Raw genomic sequence first — 24407 nt, 5'->3', positions numbered from 1 at the left:
CCGTTTGCAATGGAAAGCTCAGATCGATACCACCGACGGAAATAAGTTACTGTGACACGTTTCGCGGAACTGGCGTTAATGTCGACGGAGTTAAGCTGAATGCGAGTGATTTCAAAGCGCAACGTCGCTCGAGATGAAAATCTACGAGCCACCATCCGGGATTCATCAAATATCGGGCGATGACAAACAATTACAATGGGGCGTTGGGCGAAATCGATTGCCTCCGTTTCGAAGCGAACGTCGGGAGGGATTAAATTCGCTGCGCGGTAACCAGAGACAAGAGGATATTCGTTCGAGTCGATTTTACAAAAAGGAAAACAAGGAAACTGGAGCTCATGTTTTGTTTCAGTCGCGAGTGATTCTTGATCATCGAAATTCGAGTGAAAAGGTCGAGACGAATGAAAGCGACTTTTTTGAAATTAAAAAAAATTACTTCTCTTGCTTTTCATTTAATACTGAGGATCGCTTGACTTACGATGTGTTTTATTATCGAACGATGGATCCTCGATATGCACCGGAGCGTGCCAGTTATGCATTAGACTAATGGTCCGCGCTTATCAAGATTCGAGATTCATTACTTTCGTTAAATGTAAGCGCTACACCTGAAATACGAAGACTGTCAACCGAGTCCTCGGCAAAGAAGACCAAGAGCCATGAGCAAATTAACGTGGACTCTAAACGAGATAAATCATCAGACTCGTGGCCGGGAAAACGAATAATAAGTAGTCAGCCGGCGCGCCCTGTTAAATTAGAAAATTCAACGTTGATTAAATTCAAGCAGCAATCTGCTGTAGACGTACACCGCTGTAACTTCTGCTCTCGCGTTCTTGTTATCCCAAAATTTAAAACGGGGCTCTGTTTTCCAGATTAGGACACGGTACAGTCGTCAGAGAAATAATTCTGTGTAAAACTATACACCACAAGTGTCGAATGAAACTCAATTTTCTTGGAAGACGATTGATATTTGAAAGAAAGAAATTTTTTAATCTAAAAACTTCGCAGTTCACAATCTATTGTTTGTTATTATTCGAATGTGAGGTGTGCAAGCCTTTGTAATGTTTATAAATATTTGTTTCTATTTTTCTATATTTTTATTTTTGATATAACGAGGACACATTTTTTAATATTACTATTATTATTTCTGGCTAACATAAAATACAATATTGTTGTTATTTAGAAAAACTGAGTTCTTGTCAAATTATGAACTCATACATTGCACGCATACATTAACGCAGTTTTTAAGCGTTCCAACCATGTCTCGTCACGGCAGCGGCCATTAAGCTTCATTTATAAAAAATTGTCCTTTCAGTCAAAAATTACCACGTATGGAATGGGATCCAATTAAACCACGTTTCTAGTCCACTGTGTGCGTGCCCTGTGTATTCATACAATCAATTTTCGTGCAAACAAAAGTTCAAAGAGAGCGAAAAAAAAATGTTATTCCGCATTTACGATTCACTTTCTCATATAGAGTGACTACCCTCCTCGTTCCCACGTTGCAGCCTTATAATTGAGTTTGTAAAACGAAAACGAAATTGGGAATGGGAATGGATTCGATTGAAAACATGGTTAAAGGAGATAGCAACAAATTTTATATTATTCAAGATTCGACCTGAAGACTCCCGTGATACAATTGACGACTGTTCATTCCACAAAGTATAAACCAAGAATTATTCTTCAATTATTCAAATCTACGCGTAATCGAGGCCACGTTATTTGTGCATGTTAATTACATGCAATAGTTAATAGCATGTTAATAGCATGTTAAGCTAACGCGAATCATTCGATCGAACGGCACCAAACGAATTCCGCTCATCTGTTTATCGATGCTTGCCGATTCGTTTCGCTTAATTTGCCGCTACTTTATTTGAACGGAAGGCAAACACCGGAAAAATACACGAACGTTTCTGGCCGTTTGAAACAGAAAAATACACGGTCGGGTTCGCGGCGACATCTGGAATAACGTTAAATAAATGAAACGTACCGACACGAGGTTTACTCTCGGCGTAGCGACGGTATACAAGTAGCACTTTGCAAAATTAATGCTAGGGAATTCGTGTACGCGCGCGAACTTCTATCGGCGATTTTTCCGGATATTTAAAATGCGAGTAGCGCTGAAAATCCGCGAGCCGATGAAAAACGTTTTATCTTGGCGCGAGTTTTTCGTGACGCGTGAAGCTCAAGGGTCAAGCTTTGCCTACATTTTCATTCGAATCCATTTCTTCTCACTTTTTCCTTTCTCCCCTTTCATTTCGTTTTCTTTGTGACGTCTTTACGTTACAACCCTTTCGTTTTCCCCTGCCCACCCCACGCCCCATCTTTTTCGTTATTTATCGCGTCTCTTCTTCCTTGGAATTCTCGTCCCCATTCTTTCTCCAGCTGGCTTAACGTGCCGCGATAAAGTATTTATCTTCCGCGTATCTTTTGTCACCGTGTAGGTATGAACGTAGCGACGAACGCGCGCGATTGCATGGGTGAATAATTCAGATTGGTGTTTGGGGAGATCGTATACGTGGCTCTGGTTGTCCTTATGTGATAACTGCAGATTTTCATCACAGTCTGTGGTTCAGATTATGGCTTCTGTACGAGGTCTTGTCCTCCAAGAAGTGAAGGTTAAAATTAATCGAGTACATTAGAGATTAAGTCAGACTTTATTGACGCGTCTCACCATTACTCGCTGTTTCTACTTAAAGGAGTGTCTGCAAACGTTGATGTAGTGATGTAGTATTATTTTTTCTACATTCATCTTCCCATTTTTTGATTAGTTGGAAAGAAATTAAATCAGGTAATGTGTTTTCATTAATTATTACATGTATAAGTAGAAGTGGAGAGTACTTGTCAGATACGTGGACTCCAAGAATCTTTAGGATCGATTCACTGAAAAACAAAGCATTATATCCAGAAATATTATTGTACATTTTTGATGCATTTTCTTATCTAGAATCACCAGCTTTCCCTCTATACAATCACAAACATCACATGCTATAGCCAAGTTTACTCTTCAATCCTGATCAACGTTTTAGATAACCCTCATTTTGAATTCAATGCTTTTGTCGGTAGCGGTTGAACCATTTTTCTACTTATCGAAATTAATAGACCACCTTCTCCAATAAAAATTCACATTCATCCCACGGCAAGACATTACAGCGAACAAAGAGTTACTCTTGATTCGTTTCGTCACACTGCGAATGACGTAGCCTCTGCGCACAATTGATTCCATCAACCACCCGCTTCAAAGAAATTCCTGGATTGATCTAATTGCTTTCACGGACCCCCAGAAATACGATCTCTCGCGGTTCGAAGCTGAAAGTGCAAACACAAGGGCAGAGGGGAAAGGGGATTTTATTCTTCGCCGCATTCCACGATTTCGGAGCCAGCTCACGTAACGTCGTAGCTGTTGAATGAGCGTAAGCCGATGTCAAGATGTCCGAGAGACCGGATCTACTTCAAACCGGGCCGCAATTATATGTATCCCGCGGAAACCGATGAGATTTCCGGTGTAAAAGCCTTCCGGTATACTCGCGCGGCGGAAAATGTTTCAGAAAAGAAGCTCGGAAAGCGTAGGGAATTCCTACGTGCTTCTCGACACACTGGCGAGAATAAAATACTTTGGAATTTCCGCAGTTCCTCTTGCGTCGTCGAGGTCGAAACACAGAAGAAGAAAGCCGAGGAATTGAGGCGAGGATAACCGACGTATGAGATTCTTACATTTTTTAATTTAAATTCTCGAAACGCGCCAGCATCCGGACGGAATCTACCGGAAGCTTTAGTCAGAATTTCGCAGAAAATAGTGACTTTTAATGATCCTCTCAGTTATTTAAATCTAGTATGGATATCGTTGGAGGCGAGTAGCGATCACTATGAAAAAATTTAGAAACTTTTTAAAGAGAGAGATAGTTTGTGGTTATATGAGTGGAGGATTTCTACATGGATGGGAACTATGTATGTAGTCTAGCTAGTTTATTTTGATCACATTTGGAAGCAATATAAAATGCAGTTAGTCTACAAAATCAATTAATATGGCGTAGAGAGGAATATACGAAAGACAAATTTCTTTAATAGAGATGGAGGATACCAATACTTATGGGATTAACTCTATATTAATACTTGTGATGGACAAATTATACAGTTAATCTAGGCAACATATAGGTTAATTTTATAGAAATTAATTATTCCTAAAGATACATGTTTATGTTTTTCCAAACAGCAACAATCCAACCACCCCTCAAAAACAAATGTACAACGATCCAACCACTGCCAAGACACGTATCGAGCTTATCCTTCCTTTTTCAAACTCCTTGACACGATCGATTCGAAAGTGGTGCCAAATCTTGAAAAAGCAGTGTCCAGAAACTCGATCAACAGGATTCGAAGGCTGATATTTCACTCCCCAAGCATCATCCACACGAAGATATTTTCTACAAAACTATTATTGAAAAGCGGAACTCCATGTTTTTATTTATTCCCCTAAAGCAATTTTCGTCCTCCATTGTATGTTTTATCGTCGCGAACGCTTCCCCTGCAACAACCCCAATTATCCCCGAAAAAAACGTGACCAGCACGGTGCCAAGACGCGTCTCGAGTTAATTTTCTTTTATTTTTGATATTCGGCCGCGTCGAGCAGCGGGACGCGACGTTAATTAACGCTCGATAGAAATTTCGAAGAGCGTGCAGTAACGAACGTCGATTGGCCTGGCGGCGCTCAGCCAGAAGCAGCCCCTAATATCGATTCCCCTTTTGTGTTAAGCGGGCCTCCGTTCGCCGTAGAAACGAAGCTGAACTTCCTCTGGCTGGGAGGAAAGGCCGTGGCCGATTTTTCATCGGCTAGCGTATCGATGCGACGAAGCAGCTTGCCTTGTTACATGCTCGTCGGCCCGACGCTGGCGGAGATTAAATCCAGGAAAATTGTTAAATCACCAGCCGCTTTGACAACGGCTTCCGCTCGGGGGATAATAACAGCAGCGACGCTTTTCAAAGATGGAATTCTCCCGCTCGAGGAATGAGAAGGGCCGACGGTCGTTGAATTATGCGAGAACTTGATTCCTGCTTCTCCCTGGCGGTCGCCGTCAGGGGAGGAGAACATCCAGAAGAATATGGCCGTACACTACCTGGCTAAAGTCTCCGAACCCCCGCTGGGTTTTGGGGAAAATCTTGCATTTCGCTTGAGAGTCTTACATTCTCGCCTACTTTTGTTATTCCAGACGGTTAGGTATGATGGGTGTGCTTAGGTGTGTCTACTTCGTATAAATTTTAATGATATCGTGAGATGTTGTGGGAATGTTAAAAGACTATCAAATTCGTAGTGTCACTTGACACGCTATCCTCCTTAATCTCAGAAAAATATTCTCTCAAGATAACTGCCTAAGTTCGAATGGTAAAATAAAAAAAATTATTGGTCGAGCTAACATCGGTCGGCTTGTGAAATAAATAAACATACCCAGCTGTGGTCTGCATTCAAATTTTGTTTTGGACTCATCCTTATAAACGTATGAATATTACAACCCAACCGATAGCAGCGTACAAACATAAAAATAAAAATAATAACAGCGAGGTAGTAACAACCACGGTGTCAGGAAACAATATTTGACAACGCAGTGCAAGCCTTCTCTAAAATATCAAAAGTTGAAATTGGCCCGAAAAGAGAAACAAACCAGGAACGAAAACGCCCTCTAAAATATTCTATAACGCCTACTTCTGACTATTGTTATTCATTTATACCCTCGAGCTTTTCATTCATTCATTCCCTAAAAATGTGTCTTTTGCGATTCATGTCGATTTTTATTATTCTTTTCGAGATAAATACCAACACAGAAACTTTGTATTCAAATGAACTCTCTTCTGTGTCCTTGGATACGTCAACGGGTGGGTAATTCTTTTTAGGCTCGGGTGAAAGTAACTGACCCAAGACTTTTTGGAGTTAGTGTACACGCAAGCGAGGATGGAAGAGGGCAGAAAGGAGGACCATGCTCTACTCGTTTAGCAGGGACAACCGAATCAACGTAGGCAAACGTTTGCTCTCGTTCCACAGACTTTTTCCCTCTCTTTCTCTTTCGTTAACACGCTGACCCCTTTTCACCTGGAGGGACTCCCGTTTGACGTTCTGGAATTTTAATCCCCATATTTCTGGCGTTCTTTCGCGCCGGCGTGAGAATTGTTGCGGCACAGCGAGGGGGTCAAGTGTCGTCGACAAGCCCCTCTAATGATCGCGGTTACGAAAATAAGTGGCCAGTAACGAATGCCTGGCTAATGGCGATAAAACATCAACGCACAAATCGTGACACGTTCAAAACTTCCCACTTACCGTTGACCACTTATCTTGTGCCATTGCTATTCTTTTCGGATAACGCTTGCGTTCTCCACGCTTGTCGAAACTGTGGTATTTTCTCTCGCGAAAAATAGGCTTTTGTGAGAGTTGTCAAGTTGAGGTTTACTGGTTGTTCATGCCTCGTTATGTGCAGACTGGCACTTGTCATCCTTCGCCAGTATTATTTGATTTAATCAATATCTAGCTGGATTCTAGACGTAAACGATATTTAAATATATTTTGAAAGTGAAGTGAGAATCACGAGAAATCGTTGCAAATATTTACGACTACCTTCATATGAATTTTTAGAAACAAAATCAATTTTTTGTAGACCTCTGTGTTTAACAGCTAATACTCAAACTATGCATCCCTTTCCTATAATTAAATACTACATCTATTCTAGTCTGTACATTTTAGTACAACACACGATTCTGAATGCGACCTAAATTAATTGCTGGAAAAAGCAAAAGAATTTGTTTATTACTACTCATGCCTATATTACGAATTCTTTCAGAATACAAGAATTCATGTCACTGTTCCATACGAAGGAAAGAGGTTTTTAATTACTGAATTCTACAGCTGCGTTAGCAGTGCATTTGTATGAATTATCCTCGTTTCCGCCTTTCCTGTTTTTCGCGAAGTCAGCAATCAATTTTCAATTTCTTTATGTCTTTTTGCCTGGTCTTATTAAGAAAAGTATTTTTCATCAGACCTGAAGGTTTTAGAGTCAACGAGCGCTCGCTTCATTTATTACGGTCCTTGGAGGGTCCTTAGCGTCATGATGGTGATTCTTTCGAGCTTCAAAATGATCTTATTTTGTCACATTTCTTCTTGCATTTTCTTCCGTCGTCTTTCCGTCGAAATAACACGTTCTTGTAATGAAAGAAAGAAATACTTTTGCGTGTAGCCTGTGAAAAATATATTAACACGTTCTATAGAATTTCATTTTAAAGAAGAAAGAGTATTTACGTAGATATTAAAGGAAATTTTATTCGACGATAGAAAAACGCTTCAACGTTAAATTTAGGACTTTGAATTATCATGTTTCTCGATGAACGTAATTTTCTTCGAAACTCTGTAATAAAATGAGACTACCGCAAACTTTCCTGGAATTAAATTAGAACCACTGTTGCTGCTCCGGCGCCAAGTTTCCTTAATTACATTGCGAATTGTAGCCGGAAGTCGCGACGAAACGTTTCCATTTCAAGGTTGCGTGCAGTTACAGCAACGAACAAAACGTTAACTCCGATCGTAGAAGAAACTTCGTTACCGAGGATCCACGGTGTTATTTCAACGATTCAACAAATTCCAAGAAACGCGTGTAAGAAGGAACTCAGCGAACGTTAGTTCAGAGACGACAATTTATTTTCAAAGAGAGGAAATGGAACGAATGATCGGTCGTGTTTAATTTTCTCGTTGTAGCAACAGAATGGAACGGAGTTTCTACGTCGATGCCTCCTTTCGTCCAGAGGGAATGAGTTTTCAAGCCTGGTACGAAGTTAACAGAGGAAACTTCCCAGCAGTATGATAAATATGGAAATCAGGGGATCCTAACGTAGCCATGGGTACTGGTGACGGAATAAAAATGCAAACTTCCTAGACAAAAATGACGAACTTGAATGCATCTTGTGTTTTCTCAATTAATCACGTAACGGCTGCAATCGGTTAAAATTTATCGTTTCTTATTTGTCTTTCTTCCTTATATTATATGTCCACTTATTTTTGTATGAACACATTCAGTTTGATACTTACTTTTTATTGATAGATTTAAATTTGTATGTGACTTCATTTCACAGAATTTTTCATTACGATGTTTCATATCTTAGGTATTTAGTTTTAAATATTCTACTTGGTTTATATATCTGATTATATTCACTGATTATATTCAATGTTACTATCCTTGAAGAATTTAGTTAGATCAAATTAAATCCCGCAGTACCGTACCACTATCGACCTCTGCACACATCGCAATAAGTAGAATTACCTACCATTGGTCAGACATATGCATCAAGTCTTACAAAATCTATTCTCTGGGAAATGACAGCTCCTAGAAAAAAGTTTTACCACCAATACCCAACTACCACAATAATTACATTTAATGAAAGCAATACATACCTATATAATTTTGAAGACTGAATAGACCCCAGCGTACTGTACCAGGACATCTAAATGTCAATAAATCCCCAATTCAAGCGGAAAAACTACCCGCAACATTCGCCAAATTGCTCGGATCTTCCACCAGTCCCAATAACACTTACAAATCCCACAAAGCTCCTCGGTAATACCCTTCCTGTCGCGCAGAGCAAACGTACAAACGGACCACAAATTAACAGCGACGAAATCGGCAGTATACGCCGCGTAGTGGCAACATCGACATCATTATCTCCGACATTGCATTCTGCCGAGTTGGTCCCCGGGTAGCTTGGAATTTTCATTCCACCGTAGATTGTACGCCAGGCATTCGGCGCCCGCCTATGCGCCGGGGTTGCAGACGTTCGCGCGAGATGATGCACAGATATTACCTATCCATTCCCTTCCCGGAAGTATGCAGTGCGGTCTGCACAGGAGCGAGACCCAGAGACACGGGACAGGTCGTTCCGACTTCGCTTTGGATTTTAAATCAGGCCGAGCCGGTATTTCGTTCGGTGCTGCGGCTCAACTCGCCAATCAAGTCCGACCTATTAACTTCACGTACGAAACCAACCGACCCATAAGCAGTTTTAATCGATTCGGATCGCTCGCAGGACTCCCAGCGATAATTGGCAGAATTTGGTTTTACGCCAATTGGATCACGGCGAACCGACACGAGTCGTCGGTTACGCGGTTTAGGGGAATTTGTGGGTGGAGTGGTTCGACGGTAGAAAATAATGGTAGCTCTGCGATTGCAGTTAATGAACAAGAAAGGTATTTTGTACTGAGCTCCTTACAGCGTCGATTTTTCATGTTACTTGTTCACGCGAGTGCCATTCTGTCCGTTGGCTGACGTGTCTGGCCATTACTCGCTGTTTCTACTTAGACTGGCATATACAAACTATGACAACGGTGAGGTTTTATTCGAGTCGCGCCCTATTTTCCACATGTCAATCCGTTTAAATGTAAGTTAAAGCCGAAAATACATTGTAAAATATATCTACAAGGCAAGTAGAACCAGCAAGTACTGGTCAGACACTCGTATCTCATGGATCTTCAGGATTGAATTTTTCGAAAACGAAGCTACGTATGCAAAAATGTTTCTCAACATTTTTTATCCGTTTTTTCATGTAAAACCTCCAGTTTTAATTTCAAAAACTTTCATTATCATTTTCTCAAAAACTCTGATAGAAAAGCTTCGCATTTATTCCGAAAGACTCGACTCGATTCATTCCTCGATTTTGTCCGTCGTTTCTTGGATCCAATCATCGATACTCGAGTTGCCCATACGCTTGCATCCCGTCTGACAGAAATATAATCTTTCTACTCTGGATGGCTAAAAAGGGAATTGAAAATTCTCGGAAATAAATGTTGAAATGACTGGGTCACCGTGTTTTGTAGTATTGAGAAGTAATAGGATTTCAAGCCGTTTTCAATTGATCCCGATGCATCGCGACAGTCGATCGCACTCCTGATAGCCAGACGACTATACCGAGACCGAGGAAATTGGTGTAATTCGGTCGTGGTCCATTCCACGACCTCGCGTTATCGTCAGTTTCCGGTGAACTCTCTCCCAGGAATGACAACTCGATAATTCGATATGGATTCCGTCGTACATAGCGCTGGGGGGGAAAAAACCTGGTCGATAGGTGCATCTCTGAACCATCGATCTTCTCAAGTTCTTCTGTTTCAATCCGTCGGAATTTGTTCTATCATCCAGAAAGTGGAGCTCGAAGGATGATTAGATGATAGTTCGATTAAATACGCAGTAATTATTTTACTAAATACATAGTACAGAACTTTGACGAACACGTTTTTGAATCATTCAATCTTTATTTAGAAATCTTTCATGTAATTATGAAACTACTAAATTGCATTTGCATGCTACATTGATCTTGTCCAATTATTTTCATGACGAAACGTAAACATTTCCATCATGCATGCCGATTATGTGTTTTTGCAAGGTAAATTAGAGAAATATTTTCTCGTGCTCTGTTTAATTTATGTCTACCGTGTAAATACACGACTGGATAGGGGGAGGGCTTGAAAAAGATACAGGAGCACACCGGAAAAACTTTTATTATTGAACAATTACACAACTCAAAAGTTGGACTCCCCAGAGTGGTTTATTCTCTTCCATACTCTTCTTTTACACTTGGAAACATTTTTAAAGTTCGTCTTTGGAAATGCTTCTTAGGAGTTCCGTCGTGCGCTTCTTTACGTCCCCGTCGTCGTCAAAATGGGTCCCCTTCATGACTCTTCTTAGTTCGTGGGGTAATACGAAGTCACAGATGGAAAATCCTCTGGTGTCATTGGCTGAAGAAGGTTGGTGAAGATTCGACTCTTCGTTCTTTGGTTCTGTGAGAAGGATAAAGGAGCTCGTGTGAAATAATAAAAAAACTAGTTTCCACTAGTATGTAAGTGAATTTGAGTTGCCTTCAAACGTAAATTTCATAATTGCAATTAAAGTAAAAAATTTGCATTCGTAAAAGTAATGATTAAGCTCGAATGCAATAGACAAATTCAACATCATGATCAGAGCATTATTATAAACATTATTTGACATAAAATGATATCAGTAGCAGTTTTATTCGATTTAATTAAAAATTTCACGCTAACAGACCGCTTTAGGTTTCTATAACACATTTTCCAGGAAGCAGGACAATACACGCCTTGTGAAAAAGGTATAAAACAAAGACTATTTACCAAATTTGAATGGACGAGTCCTTGTTTGGCCGACAAAGGACTACGTAATCTATTTAAATGTGGAGAGGGTATTACCCAGACTAATTGTTCAGACTCGTTTTGTTTTTGCCAGACCTCGTACGAAGTCGAACAAGGATAAGTCTTTCAGAGGAAAACTCAGTCTGCATTGGGTACCATTTAATAATGTTTAATTATGTTAATTTTCTCCCATATTAAGCATTTATAAATCCCCCATTAACCATTCGATTAACGAATCATATTTTTCAGTGAACTACTCGAAACAATCTATTGTAGTACTTTATAAAATTAAATATGAGCACAGAATTAAACGCTTTGGTTAGTTGTCATTTCAAACAAAATTCCCTGTAATTTATTCATATAAATACCACTTGTCAAATTTATTATTATTGAACTTCTACTTTGAAAATGTTCTAACAGTAACTCACTACATTAAAAATGCGCAGTTTCAATCGACTTATATTTGTCACGATTGATGGTTTCTCGGAAAGCTGAATGACAAGGTCCAAACCAGAAGCTTCAGGAAACATTACAGCTCCTAGTTTGCACGAACAAGTTTCACCGTTCCCGAAATCCGCGATCGACCGACTAAGTCTACAAAATACTTAATAGACACCGAAGTACACTAACGAGTTTAATCGGATAACCAGTCGGGGAAATCTGAAACGAAATTTTCCCGAACGCTTCACGGTCCATTGAAAATACGCAGCACTCGTAACAATACGCTTGGATACTTTCTGGAGCTCTTCGCGGCAGAAACGATTGCATTTTGACTCGTTCTGGGCCCCATCCGCTCGAATAACGCCACGAGGATCCACCGTGTTGCGTTTTCCACAAGTATAGACATCGTTCCATCGATTCATCCCCTAAATGGATTTTACGTAAGGCTTGCGGTATCGGTGTACCCGCTGCGAGCATGAATAGTAATCTGACGAACGCGATTATCGATTATCTCGTTACGCGAGTTTTATCATCGTTCCACCTCGAGTGGCAATGTCTGATGTCGGTAAATATAAGTAATGACCTCCTCGAACCTCGATTAAACGAGCAGGTGGGGCCTTGGTGATTAGAACCTGAACGTGGAAATAAGATTACGCGATCGTACAAAATTAATTAAGCATGTATCATATAATTTTTCATCGCAAAATACGTCTCGGACTTCACTTCAAATTGGTATGTTAATGAGACATTCAACGACTACTAGCGAAGGTATGGAAATTTTGTTGGCATAATGTATGCAGATTTGTAAAAATTATTCTACCAACTATTGTAAAATAACCCTTTATTCTTCTTAGCTGTACCTTCACATGACTCAAAAAGAAATAATAATAAAGAAGTAACTTCCACACCAATTTGTAAATAAGGAAATATTCAAAATACTAAATAATGCCAGATAATTTGTATATCATCATCAAAAACCTGCCACACAGGAAGTTGCAAAATAGTTAATTTCACCTTCACTGTTAATAATAATCAAGGAAGGCACGTCTCTACCAAACGACTCAATTAATCTCATATGCTCTCGAATCTGCAGAGACGTTATGTTTGATGCCCTATTAACGACTCCCAATCGCCTTTTCCCGAATGACTCTCAAAACGTCATCGTTAGCGAGCTTTCTGACGGAATAACGAGCTCATATTCCGCGAAGCTGGGAGACGGCGTCGGATCGTCGTTCGGTTTACGAGGAATTGTCCTCGCTGACGCTGGAAATTCCTCACGGTGTACGTTCTCGTCAACCTCGAGTTAGATGGATCGCCAATCGCCATCGAATCACTTTCGAGGGAAATAGTCGGGGCGAGAATAGAGTAGTTGTCGTAACTCAATGTCTCCGAGCACGGGGATCCCCTAAGATTCTTCTCGGAGGTATTTACCCCCTTCGCTGCATTCGATCAAAGTGATATGGCAGCCGTTTACCGTTTCCGATCTATTTTACTCGTCCGGTGTTTGGCTAGCAAGAGAATTTTTTAAAAATAATTGGAGGTAATTGGAACGAGCAAGTCTTTATTTTTACTTTCAAACTTTCGGAATTTTAATTTAGGGCCTCTTTATAAAAAGGGTTTTTGAAAGAGCCTTTAACATCTACTTTCATGGTGGAATTGTATGTATTATATTTCATACTATATACGTTCTATTTGTTACCCGTTAAAATAATGTAAATAAAAGATATTCTTTATTCGCAGAAGTATCTATCTTTCTGACGTCAAAGAGAAAAATTATTTGTATGAACGACTCCTGCATGAAAAATAATTGAACACTCTGTGTGTCGTCCAATATCTTGAATATTGAAGAATGTTCATATATTTCGTACTATTTAAGTTCTATTAAAAATAGAAATCCTAAAACCCCTCTCACAAATCTCTATACTCCAACTATCTCTGTAAATTATATATTATTATTTAACTTGTGGGTTTGATGCATTAGCAGCGATCATGAATATCAAAATCGTATGCAACCGTATGCAGAATAAAGTATGAATACTGTTGAATTAATTTATGAGGTATTTATCTACGTATGCATGTTTAGCGGTTCGGGATTAGCATACGCTATTGGCGCACGAAATTCACTGGCTAATTATTATAATATCGCGAAATCACTTGCATTTTGACTCTCGAATATTACACGTATATCTCCAAACTTTAATACACATCTATATAGTGATCGAATAAATACAAGGAGTCATTGGCATCGCGAAAGCAAGTTGCTGGCGTTCTCAGGAAATTTCTGAGACACGCTCAAAGGAATACGTTTACGTTGTTTGTCATTCGACTGAAACGAGCCTGTGACGCGTTTCCTTCGCGTCTAGTAACGGTTCGATACGTGCCGGCATAGAGGGGGACAGTAAAAATAATGCAGAGCGTTGCGACGTCCCGCGGCGCAATTAGAGCAATTTAGAACGATTGGTGGAATGCACAATGGATAGCTGATGGCGAATCGGTGAATTAGCGATGCGGTTGAAACTGTCGATTTTGCGGAAACGTTGGTTTAAAGTAATGGGAAAGGTGTATCGTTTATCGTTCGGAGATCTGTTTCCCTCGGTACTGCTTGCTTCTCTACTATGCAGAACATCCCACGGGATATCCGACAATCGTCTCCGGCGTATTTAGTAGGATTAAGCTGTCTTGTATCGGAAATTTCATTTGGAGGAGAGTTGCTAAAACTGCGCCGCTTGAGATATTTTATCGTCTACTTTCCGCTTGGGTGCTGTTTCATATGCAAATTATAAGTGGAAATTGTAATTTCGTCTCCGAGACACCTTTTACAACAAACGAAAAGATAATAGTACCACTTGGGATATTTTACCTTGTATGCTTTATTAATTTCTATCGAATTCATAGTGAACATTAAATTTTGATGATACGAATACGATGTTAATTAAATTTTTTTTCTAGGGATATTACAATAATTAATAATACAGACATATTTCTATAATTATTCTGTTAATTAATAAGCGTAGGATTCCAAAGCTTCCAACGCAAGAATTCGTTATTAATTTTCGTAGTTTGAAAGGGACTTCAATTTCAAAATGAAAAATTTATTCGAAAAGACCATTTCTTCTTAATTGAAAGGAAAAAGAGACCAATCACGTAGGATTGACGGTTCGCGAGATAAAAATATAGAAAACATAGTAAACGTCCATTTCAAATATTTGTAAATGAAAATCGATATCGGCAAAATAACGACTTAAACCATTTATAGTTTCACAGTGACTACATCGTATTTCAATTTTATTAAGTTCCTTGATATTCAGTGCTAACGGTGATCGATTTCACGTAGAATAACGCCATTGTTCAGTGCACGTACACCCAGTGGATTTTAAAAGACTATTTTCTTGGAAAAGAATCTTCACGCGGATATTATAAATTCCAGATTCAATTTTCTAGATTGATACCATAATTTTCATCAAATAATATTAGCAATTTGACAGTTAGTAGATCTAATTAAGGTTACCTAGGATATCCACATGATACTTCTCACACTTTGATTAATCAATCTACTTTCATATAGTTGAAGTAGTTTAACTGAATTTGGCTGGTGGATCTAACCAAAGAATTAATTTGCAGAGTGTTAAGTATTAGCCTCTGTGTGGAATAGACCAAGAAGCTTTAGGTATATCTAATTAATGATCCCTTTGTGCGATCTGGTGGACCGCACGTCTCCGAGCTCGGGTCAAAGCTCAGTTTGTAGCATCTGCGTGATCCACCGCTTAACCTAAAGATGGTATCGGATTCCAAAGGGGTGGCGTGTGTGTTTTAGGGTGTTAGTCGCCAGATGTGCGGGTATAGCCATCAAGGCCAAGGTGGCGCGGAGCCCTGCGGGCTGAAGGGCTAGTTTGTTCACCTAAAACTTCAAATCCAGTCAACATAGGGTGAACTAATAATAATTAGCACATCTGCAATTTTGAAAAGCTGCTATGTATAATAAATAGAGGAAAAATTGTTTCATTAGAAATTGTCTATTAATTTGTAATATTTATATATGTGTGGTATTCAACGTTGAAACAGAATATAAAGTGATTTAATAATTTGTATGTTAAGACAAGGTTTCCTATGTGAACCAAACGAAAACAGAATTTAATTTGGCTCCTGTCTTCAATATTTCATCTAGCATTGTGCAATTTGCAGCAATTTCGTGCCATTCCGGGTTCTCGGAACGATGCCTCTTGATAAATAGTGGCTCATCGAGTTTAACACCTATCGTTGATAATTAAAGCATTTAAGTATCCATTACTCCGAATTCTACGCTCGTCGTTTCAAAATTGTGGCTCATAAACTAGCTGCAGCTGCTGCTTACTTCAAATAAATGGGGCAACTCTTCGTCCCCCCTTCCGTTCGATTTCTCGCTGCAATTTTCAGAGAATAAAGTACGTTCTGATAGATCTATCACTTGGGGAATATCTCCGATCGTTAACACAAACTTATGGACGCATTAGAGTATTATCAATTCTTAGTAAAGAAAACATTACATTAAATCTAAGTTTGTGTATCTTTAATTACTTTATATTTATTATCAAGCTTTTCTTTTCATTCTTTCAATTTTTCACCTAAACTATACTCAATGGATTACCTTATATTTTTTATATAATTTTGATTGTTTAAAAAAAAACTAGAAAGTATTCAAATAGACGTGTAGTCTAAACGAAACTCTCATAATATTTAAAAATATGTTAATGATAAATATAAAAATAATATAAATTTATTCTTACCTCGTTTTGAAATGTAATTGAAACTTCGTTCATGTTATCATACACATATTTTTATAATTTCTCAGTCTATTTTTACATTAATGTTCCGCAACAAATTTGTCGCACATTCCATTGCAATTTGCAAATTTAATCAAGTTCTAAGTGGTGCCTCCAAATATTTTAATTAATTGGTGACGTATAACTTTGCTCCAAGTATTGGTTCGGTCGTCGTTAGTTTTCCCGTCGATCGAATACCGCGGAGAAATGTAAAAAAAGTAAACATTTGATGGCGCGAGACGGACGGCGATAATACACGATTCTTCCCGAGACAGTGAGAAATTTTCAACGTCTCTGTTTCGCGCGAAGTAACTTTCCGGCAATGAAAGATGGTCCAGCTCCCAGAAACTGAAGTGATCACGAGGCGCTTGGGAAATCACGAAAACAATTCGCACTCCTGAGAGCAAAACAGATCGCCTTCGAAGCGCCGAGTGCTTTGTTCCGCGCTGTCATTGTACGATAACTCGTAACACGGATTGTCAACCTGTATGGAACACTGCAGGGGACACGGCTTTTATCATTCCCGAATAAGTGCTTTCGACGCGTCACTCGGTCAAAAATTGCTAAATTTTCCGACGAACGTGCTCGTAACCGTTCCCACATTTTCTGGAACAGTTATCACTTAAGCGAAACTTTTCTGCTGTTAATCAAACTTCCCTGATGGCTCGGAGCCCCGCGTCCTGACACTCGAACGACTATGAATTTTTCAATTAAATTTCGGAATTATGCACCGTTCAAAAGTTCGGGTCAGGTTTGGTTCTTTAAAATAAATATTCAGAGACGAGGTTGTGTGGGTAAAAAATTAACCGACGTTAAGTTCGCTGTTCCAAAGAAGTTACTCGCTCGTGCTTAAACTGTTTGATTTAAAATCGTTCTCGGAATCTACGAACGCTACAATTGAATTTGTTAATTAGCGCGTAAAAACAATTTGCTAAATTAATGCGCACGAAAGAAAACGAATAAACTTTATTTTCATTTCAGTTGAAATTAATTTACAAACAACTGCATCCAGGAGTTTTTGTTGATTTTGTTTCTTACTTATGATTTGAAATGGAAATTATAATTCCGTTTGGGTTGAAATATTCTGTTATTGGGAATTCGTGATGGAGTTTCAGTTTACGAATTTTTTTGTACAAACTGGTGTTGGATAATTGAAAGCTGTTCAAGTTGAAACAACTAGAACATTGATGATCACAAGAAACATACATTTACATGTATTACATGAAAGTTTGTATAGCAAACTTATATAATGTACTTCTATAAGATCTTCAATTTTAATACAAAAGATTACTCTCCAAATGCAAACCCATTTCCGAAAACATTTTAATAAAAATAATAAATGTTTTCATCGCTTCATTCTACGCCGAATATTACGAGGACAATTTTTCTCAAAGTCTACGAAAAATATCATAAATTTCCTGCCCTTCTCTTACAGATCATTTCCATCGATAATCGACTCATGCGCCAACATCGCCACGCGAAACATGAAAATGTACATCAAAATCCCTCTCACAAAATGAAAACGTCATGAAGGATTAAATGACATCCGAAGGAAAATCAAATGCTGTCTTTCAGATCAAACAAATCAATCATTGTCAAAGTCAACGAAAAGGGAATCGAATTCTCCAACGAAAACTGCCCAGAACCATAATCAAAAAGCGCAACACACGAGAATCAAAAACGAATCAACGAGTACTTTTAACGTTTTGAAGAATTTACAAGCGATCGATTCGCGTCGTTTCGAATCGGTGTCCGGCGTATCGGCAACCGATATCCGCGAGCAGCTGATCCAAACGTCGAATCATAGATAGGGGATTCAATATTTTAAGAGAAAGTCGAGCGTACCGTCAGCGACAGTCGACGGGCGAGCTTTTTAAATTGCGTTTCGCGTCGTGACTTCCAACGTGGAGCAAAACGAATCCAGAAATACGAGCGACTTTTTGCGTGCAGACACGTCGTTTCAGCGTCGACGAGTATTTACGAACAACGTGGAAAACAAGGGGTAAGAGGGAAAACGGTTCTGCTGCGTAATGCTGTTCCCGTTGTCTCGTACCAAGGAGACCATGAAGTAAAAACAGTATCGCAGACGACACCAGATTATAGGGCCGTTTGTTTTCCCGATGTAGTCTCGTGCAAACGAAAAAAAATAAACGCGAGTGAGAGAGAGAGAGAGAGAGACAAAGAGCGAGCGAATCAAAAGGATGCAATAAAAGAGATTACATTCGCAATTGCGTATTTCCCTTTACGCGTCGCGAAACGGAGAACACATGGTTCGGGCTCAAAGAACGGCTCGTACAAATGCTTAAAACTTTCACGTGAAATTACTCGCTGAATCTGCAATTTATTAACGGAGAGAAACCAGACAATTCTAGAGAAAAAAAGAACGGGATTTGAAGAGAAAAATTTATTATTAAGATCCAGTTGTCCGATTAGGGACTGCCAAGGAAATTCGTCGGTATTTAAGAAGGTATTTACTAATCACGAAGGAACAGAATTTATTAACAAAATCAAATCGTATAACTAGGGACTGTAAAAGAAATTCATGGATATTTAAAAAGCTAGTACTAAGCACATCAATAGAAGATGTCTAAATAGACTAAAAGAGGTTCGTTGACATTTAAGAAAATATTCACTAGCCACAGAGGAAAGAATTTATTGATAAAATGAAGTTGTCTAACTAGAGACCTTAACGAAACTAACAGACGAAAGCTTATAAATCAAGTCAAGTTATCTAACTAAGAAGTCCAACGACATTCATCAGAAAACAAGACATTGATCAAACACTCGAGAAGCTACTAGACATAATATACGAAAGCATATAAATAAAATCAAGTTATCTGACTAAGAGATTCAAAGAAATTCATCAAAATATAAGACATTGATAAAACTCAAAGGAAAGAACTTATCAATAAAATTAACTTCTCCTGAATTTCATCGACGTTCGGGATATCCTTTCTGAATCAGTTGTACCTCAGGTATCCACCAAGGAAGTGAAAAGAAGAAGGTTTTAAAGATAACAGGCGCTCGACGTGGAGAAAACGGGCGGATATCGGCGCTTACATGCCTCAAGTCGACCTAGCGGAATCCACGAGGCGTGAAAACGCAATCCAGGGCGATTGCGTTCAGACGAGGTTCTAAATTTCCAACAGAGAGTTGCTCGGTAAGTCGTCACGGTGTGCGGATTGGGGCGAATTTTCGGCTACATCGGCGGACGACCGTCGGTGGGGGCCGCCAGTATGTCGCAGTCTGGATCGGGTGAAGCGAACGACAGCCAGGAACAGAACCAAGCTGATCAGACGATGGAGAACCAACAGACCACGTGTCAGAACGGTCGAGCGGAGCCGCCTGCCGACAACTCCAAGCAGGATCTCTCAAATGGCTTCGAGAATCGGACCATCGAGTACGAGAGGTTCGTGCAAGACAAGCCACAACAGAATCAAACCGCAGGGAAGAATCAAGAGCAACAGGCTCAGACCGGTCAATATCCAGGTGGTAGAAGGCAATCGGTGGTAGGTCTCCCTGAGGATAGACACCCCCCATCGGGACAGCTTCCTCCTCAGCAATACACTCAAGATAAATCCGCCATCGAGAAGACCCAGCACGTTTCTCAAACCAGCACTCAAACCCTACTGGTCCAAACTCACCCTCAATTCGTGCCTGATTACGACCAGACCCAGTACACCCAGATACGAAATCAGTTCGAGATCAGACCTCAGATGTACCCTCAGCAGGCACAGTACGCTGAGAGAGCCGGTTACGTAACCAGAGACGTTACATATAGAGATCCAGCTCTGTACCAAGGAGGCGCGACGAATCCAGTGTTCGCTGGCCAGGGTCAATACGTGACAGTGCAACATGGGTCTCAGATACCCTCTCAATCAGCCAGTCCACAGCCGCCATATTTCTCAGGAGTAGTAGTGCCTCAGCCCCCTAGCTATCAATTTAGCTCGCAGCCTCAGTACTCCTACAGTCAGTACCCTCAGACAGTTATGAATCCAGTCCCCTACAATCCCCATGCGGGCATCTATTCAGCTCAGCAGTTCGGTCAGCAGTCCCCTAACCCGCAGAGATTCTCTCAAGACCTAGGTCAGTACCAGACCCAGCCCATCATTCAACCCATCGCTCAGAACGTTGCTCACGGCATCGCCATCGCTACCACCGATCGACCCAGTCGTGGACCCAAGCCCATGGTCCCTCCGCGAGGAAACTCGAAGATCACTCACGACACTGGTCACAGGAAGTCCGCGAGCGTCGACGTTCCAGGCATACAGAAGCCTAAGTACGACTCCGGGCAGAATCCTCCTCAGGATCAGATCCACCGCAGCGAAGGAGCGATAATCGTTCAAGGCACGCAGATAATCGCTGACGGACAAGAGAGAAGATACCTGGCGACCATCAATCAGACACCAAGGACGAGGCAGGACGGTCTTTACGTCGACACCAACGGTGATCCACCTGGACGGGAGAAGATATGCGAGGCGGTGGCCACCGAGTGCGGGCTGTACGTGGCCAGGCCCGAACACAGGAAATCTATTTCCGTGGACGTCACGTCGAGCTTCCCGCGTCGAAACGACACGATTACTTTCACGTTTCCCGGCGATACGAATCAAGAAATATTGATACCGGCCAGGAAGCCCGCGAGCATGGCGGATCCGAAACGAGTGGAAGCCAATCAAGTGTACCCGCCTGATCAAAGGCGATTGGACGCGAGCTTGAGAGTATCGCCGATGGCCTTCGATGCGAGACAGGAAAATAGGAAGAGCATAGGGGCTGATAGGAAGCCCGAGTGGGGTAACGTGAGCCCTAATCAGCGAGTGGCGATGCCGCAAGAAAACAGACGGTCTGATTACTTCGAGGAGCATAGAAGATCACCGATGACAATCGAAGGAAAAAGAATGGAGGACGTAAGGAGATCGCCGATGCCGTTCATGCCGATTCGCGAAGCTTCCGTGGACCGTGCTGGACAGAAGAGTCCCTCGTTCGTGAATCAAAACTTCGAGAAAACTAGACAGGAGCTGGCGATATGGGCGGAGCAGAGACAACGACAGGAGCACGAGAAGAATTTAATTCAGAATCAGATGATGTCTACTAGCCCGCGTTCTCGCAATCAGTCGGAGGAAAGGAGAGATTCCAGGCCCTTGCATCAAACGGAGGAACGGAAAGAGACGAGGATGACGCAGTCCGCTTTCCAACCGTTGCCTAATATCAGCCAGAGCACGATAATGGAGCAACGTCGTCATCTTCGACATGTCAGCGCCGATTTAACGAAGCACATGGAGCTGTCGAGGAAGGAGTTCGACGACCAGCCTATCAGTGGCTCTGTAGCTAATCTTGGACCAGCAGTCAGCACTGTTCCGTCGCAGAGAGCCAGCCCGAACATATGTCACCAGTATCCAGCTCTCAGCGAAGCGAAACTGGACACGAAGACTGTCCTGACCGTGGTGACTGACTTCGGTGACACGAACCTGAACAAACCGAACGATCAGGTCGATCACATTATACACAGCCATCGCAAGAGTTACAATATCTCGAGTAATTTGTTGACTCACAGCAAGAGCCAAACGGATAATCTTCAAAGCCAGCTCGACTCCCAGAACGAGAAGCCTGACTCCCTCCAGGCCCAGCAGCAGCAGTTACAGAATCAACGGAATCTCGATTTGATTTCCGAGAAGCTCAGCCAATTCGAGCGCCAACAGAGCGATCTCCAAGCGAAGCTTCAGTGTCTTCAGAACCAGAATCAAATTCTGGACAAGGTTGCTCAGTTCCAGCATCAGCAGAGCGACTACCAGGCGCGTTTGCAAAGCCTCCAGGCGCAGAATCAGCTTTGCGATAAGCTGCAAAGATCCGCGGATTTTCAACAGTATGCGATCGGTAACGAGATCCATCAGGTCCAATCGAACTCACTGCCCAACCACCAGGAACAGCCCGATAAGAGCTGCGCGTCACAGAGCCAGCATCCCTCGCACAGTCATCATCAAACGTTATTGACTGCCTCCTATTCACAGAACTCTAATCATCAATCCTGCCAATCGTCTGTCCGCGAGAAGCTGTCGCCGAGGCTTCAGCACGATACCGGCGACCCAAATTCTATACAGATACCGAGCATGTCGCAGATGCCGTTGCCGTGTCTGCCGCAATTCGAGCGCTCCGACACGTCGCGTGTTTCGTTCACGCAGTTCCATCGGCTTCAATGTCAGATCGACGGCCACGAGGGCGCCGCTGCGTCGCCAGGCGGCGCTACCGCGACTTTCACGGGAACCCTGAAGAAGGTGCCGCCGGAAAAGCCCCCGAGAACGTCCCTGATCATTCAGTCGCCTGAGTCGGAGGTAAGGATACTCGAGAGATCAGCGAGTTCTGTTGATTTTTGCATGATGCCGTAGTATGTGGTAGCTCGACCTCCTTAGTTCTTGAAAGACGGAGTGGAATTAATTTTTTGTTAATTTTGTTGAGGATACGATGAGAATATACGGGTTTCATACGATAAAGGAACGAAATTAACTTTCACGATAACTTCAATTTTGTCTAGAATGATGCATGTGTCGCTTTCGAGATTTGGAATGAATAAAGTATTTAATGACGTAAGAAGGGAAATAAAGGGTCTTTGGAAACTTGTTTTTTAATGGAAAATTTATTTTGAAAATTTTTATATTAAATTTATATTTAAATTTTAATGGGATGTATCCGATGTTTTTATTTTAAATGAAAGCACACGCCATTGTAATTAAAAGCAAAATTTCATATGTATCTTTCGTTTAAAATGTGATCACGGTGTGCGCCATATTTTGTGTTTCTTTGTAACTAAATATATTATTACGGTTTGTAAAATTCTAGATGGTGATGAATTTAAAGGCAATTTAAACATAGCATTCAAATTTAGATATTTCTGAAACAAATTGGACACTCATTGGTTCGTGCAACGTAACTTTTTCCAGTCCAGTGAAAAAATTCCAGCAAAAAGAGCGAGATCCATTAACTCGCATCGAATAAACTTCGACTAGAGGTTACAACGAGCGATTTTATCCCTTGAAATAACGAACCTTTTGTTTCGCAGATCCCACGAATCTTGTTTTATCTCGAACCCAGCGCGGAACAAAAGAGAGCTAATGATTGCAAAATAGAATACGAGACCCCGTAATAGGAAACACTCGAACGGTCAAAGTATACTCGCTGGTTATCCGATAATTCTTTGTAGAATTATGATCCACGGACCTTGGACGAGTGATGCACGAGAGAGTGGGTCCTTTCACGTTTCTCTGGCTATAGAGACGCTAGAGCGGGCAAAGAGCGCAAGAGACGAATGATGGGTAGCCGAAGAACCCCGGATAGAGATCTCCGCTTGCAGTTTTTGTCGTCGGATCGGAGTGGAATGAACTCGTTATATATCAGGTTCGATGTTGTCTTTGAAAACTTCGTTACTAGTCCCCGTGTACCTTCGGCTCTATTTTCTCGCTCTGTCCCTCAATCTAGATTTCAGACAATTTCGTTCGTGCTGTAAAACTAAATATCCCGCTGACGGCGAAGTTACACGTTCGAACGTCACGTGTCTCGAATCGCGACTCCACGATTTCGTGACTGCGGGATAGGTTCGCTTCCTTGGAATATCGTATCACGAGGGTATTCTTCTTCCTACTATCGAGAACGTATCCTTTGTACGTTCCTCGAATGGATTTTGTTTGCTTGTGCCATAGGACAGTCTTAAAAGTATATCATTTTTATCTTTCGTGTATACGTTTCTTGCATTCTTCGAATTTTGTCGTGAGTACAAAATATTGATTGTTGGTTCGTCTGTCGATTTAGGCTGCAACTCGTAACTTATTTCAGAAGAATGGTTCTTTATTTCATTTTAATTCAGTCTGAAGAAATGTAACGTGAAACGGAAAGATACCTTTGCAAAATTGCTCCCCAAAAATCACTTCAACTCAACCTAAAAGAAAATCTCAGTGACCTCAATTTAGTACATCGATGTGTTACGACCGCTATATTTTATATTTCTCTTTGTATGTCCTCCG

General features: G+C 40.9%; 1 protein-coding gene across 1 annotated transcript in view; it reads left to right on the top strand.

Annotated features, from left to right (window-relative positions):
• Nucleotides 1-19634: 19634 nt before the first annotated feature.
• The window catches only part of LOC128889199 (uncharacterized), a 423312-nt gene continuing 418539 nt past the window's right edge, over nucleotides 19635-24407 (top strand). Inside the window, exon 1 of the mRNA XM_054146613.1 lies at nucleotides 19635-22724. Within this exon, the coding sequence (XP_054002588.1) occupies nucleotides 19635-22724 (3090 nt within the window). The remainder of the gene's footprint in view (nucleotides 22725-24407) is intronic.

This window comes from Hylaeus anthracinus, unplaced genomic scaffold, assembly GCF_026225885.1.
Source record: "Hylaeus anthracinus isolate JK02 unplaced genomic scaffold, UHH_iyHylAnth1.0_haploid 11997, whole genome shotgun sequence".
NCBI classification, from domain to species: Eukaryota; Metazoa; Arthropoda; class Insecta; order Hymenoptera; family Colletidae; genus Hylaeus; species Hylaeus anthracinus.
Note: the sequence above shows the minus strand (reverse complement) of the source record. Positions and strands in the feature narration are given on the sequence as shown.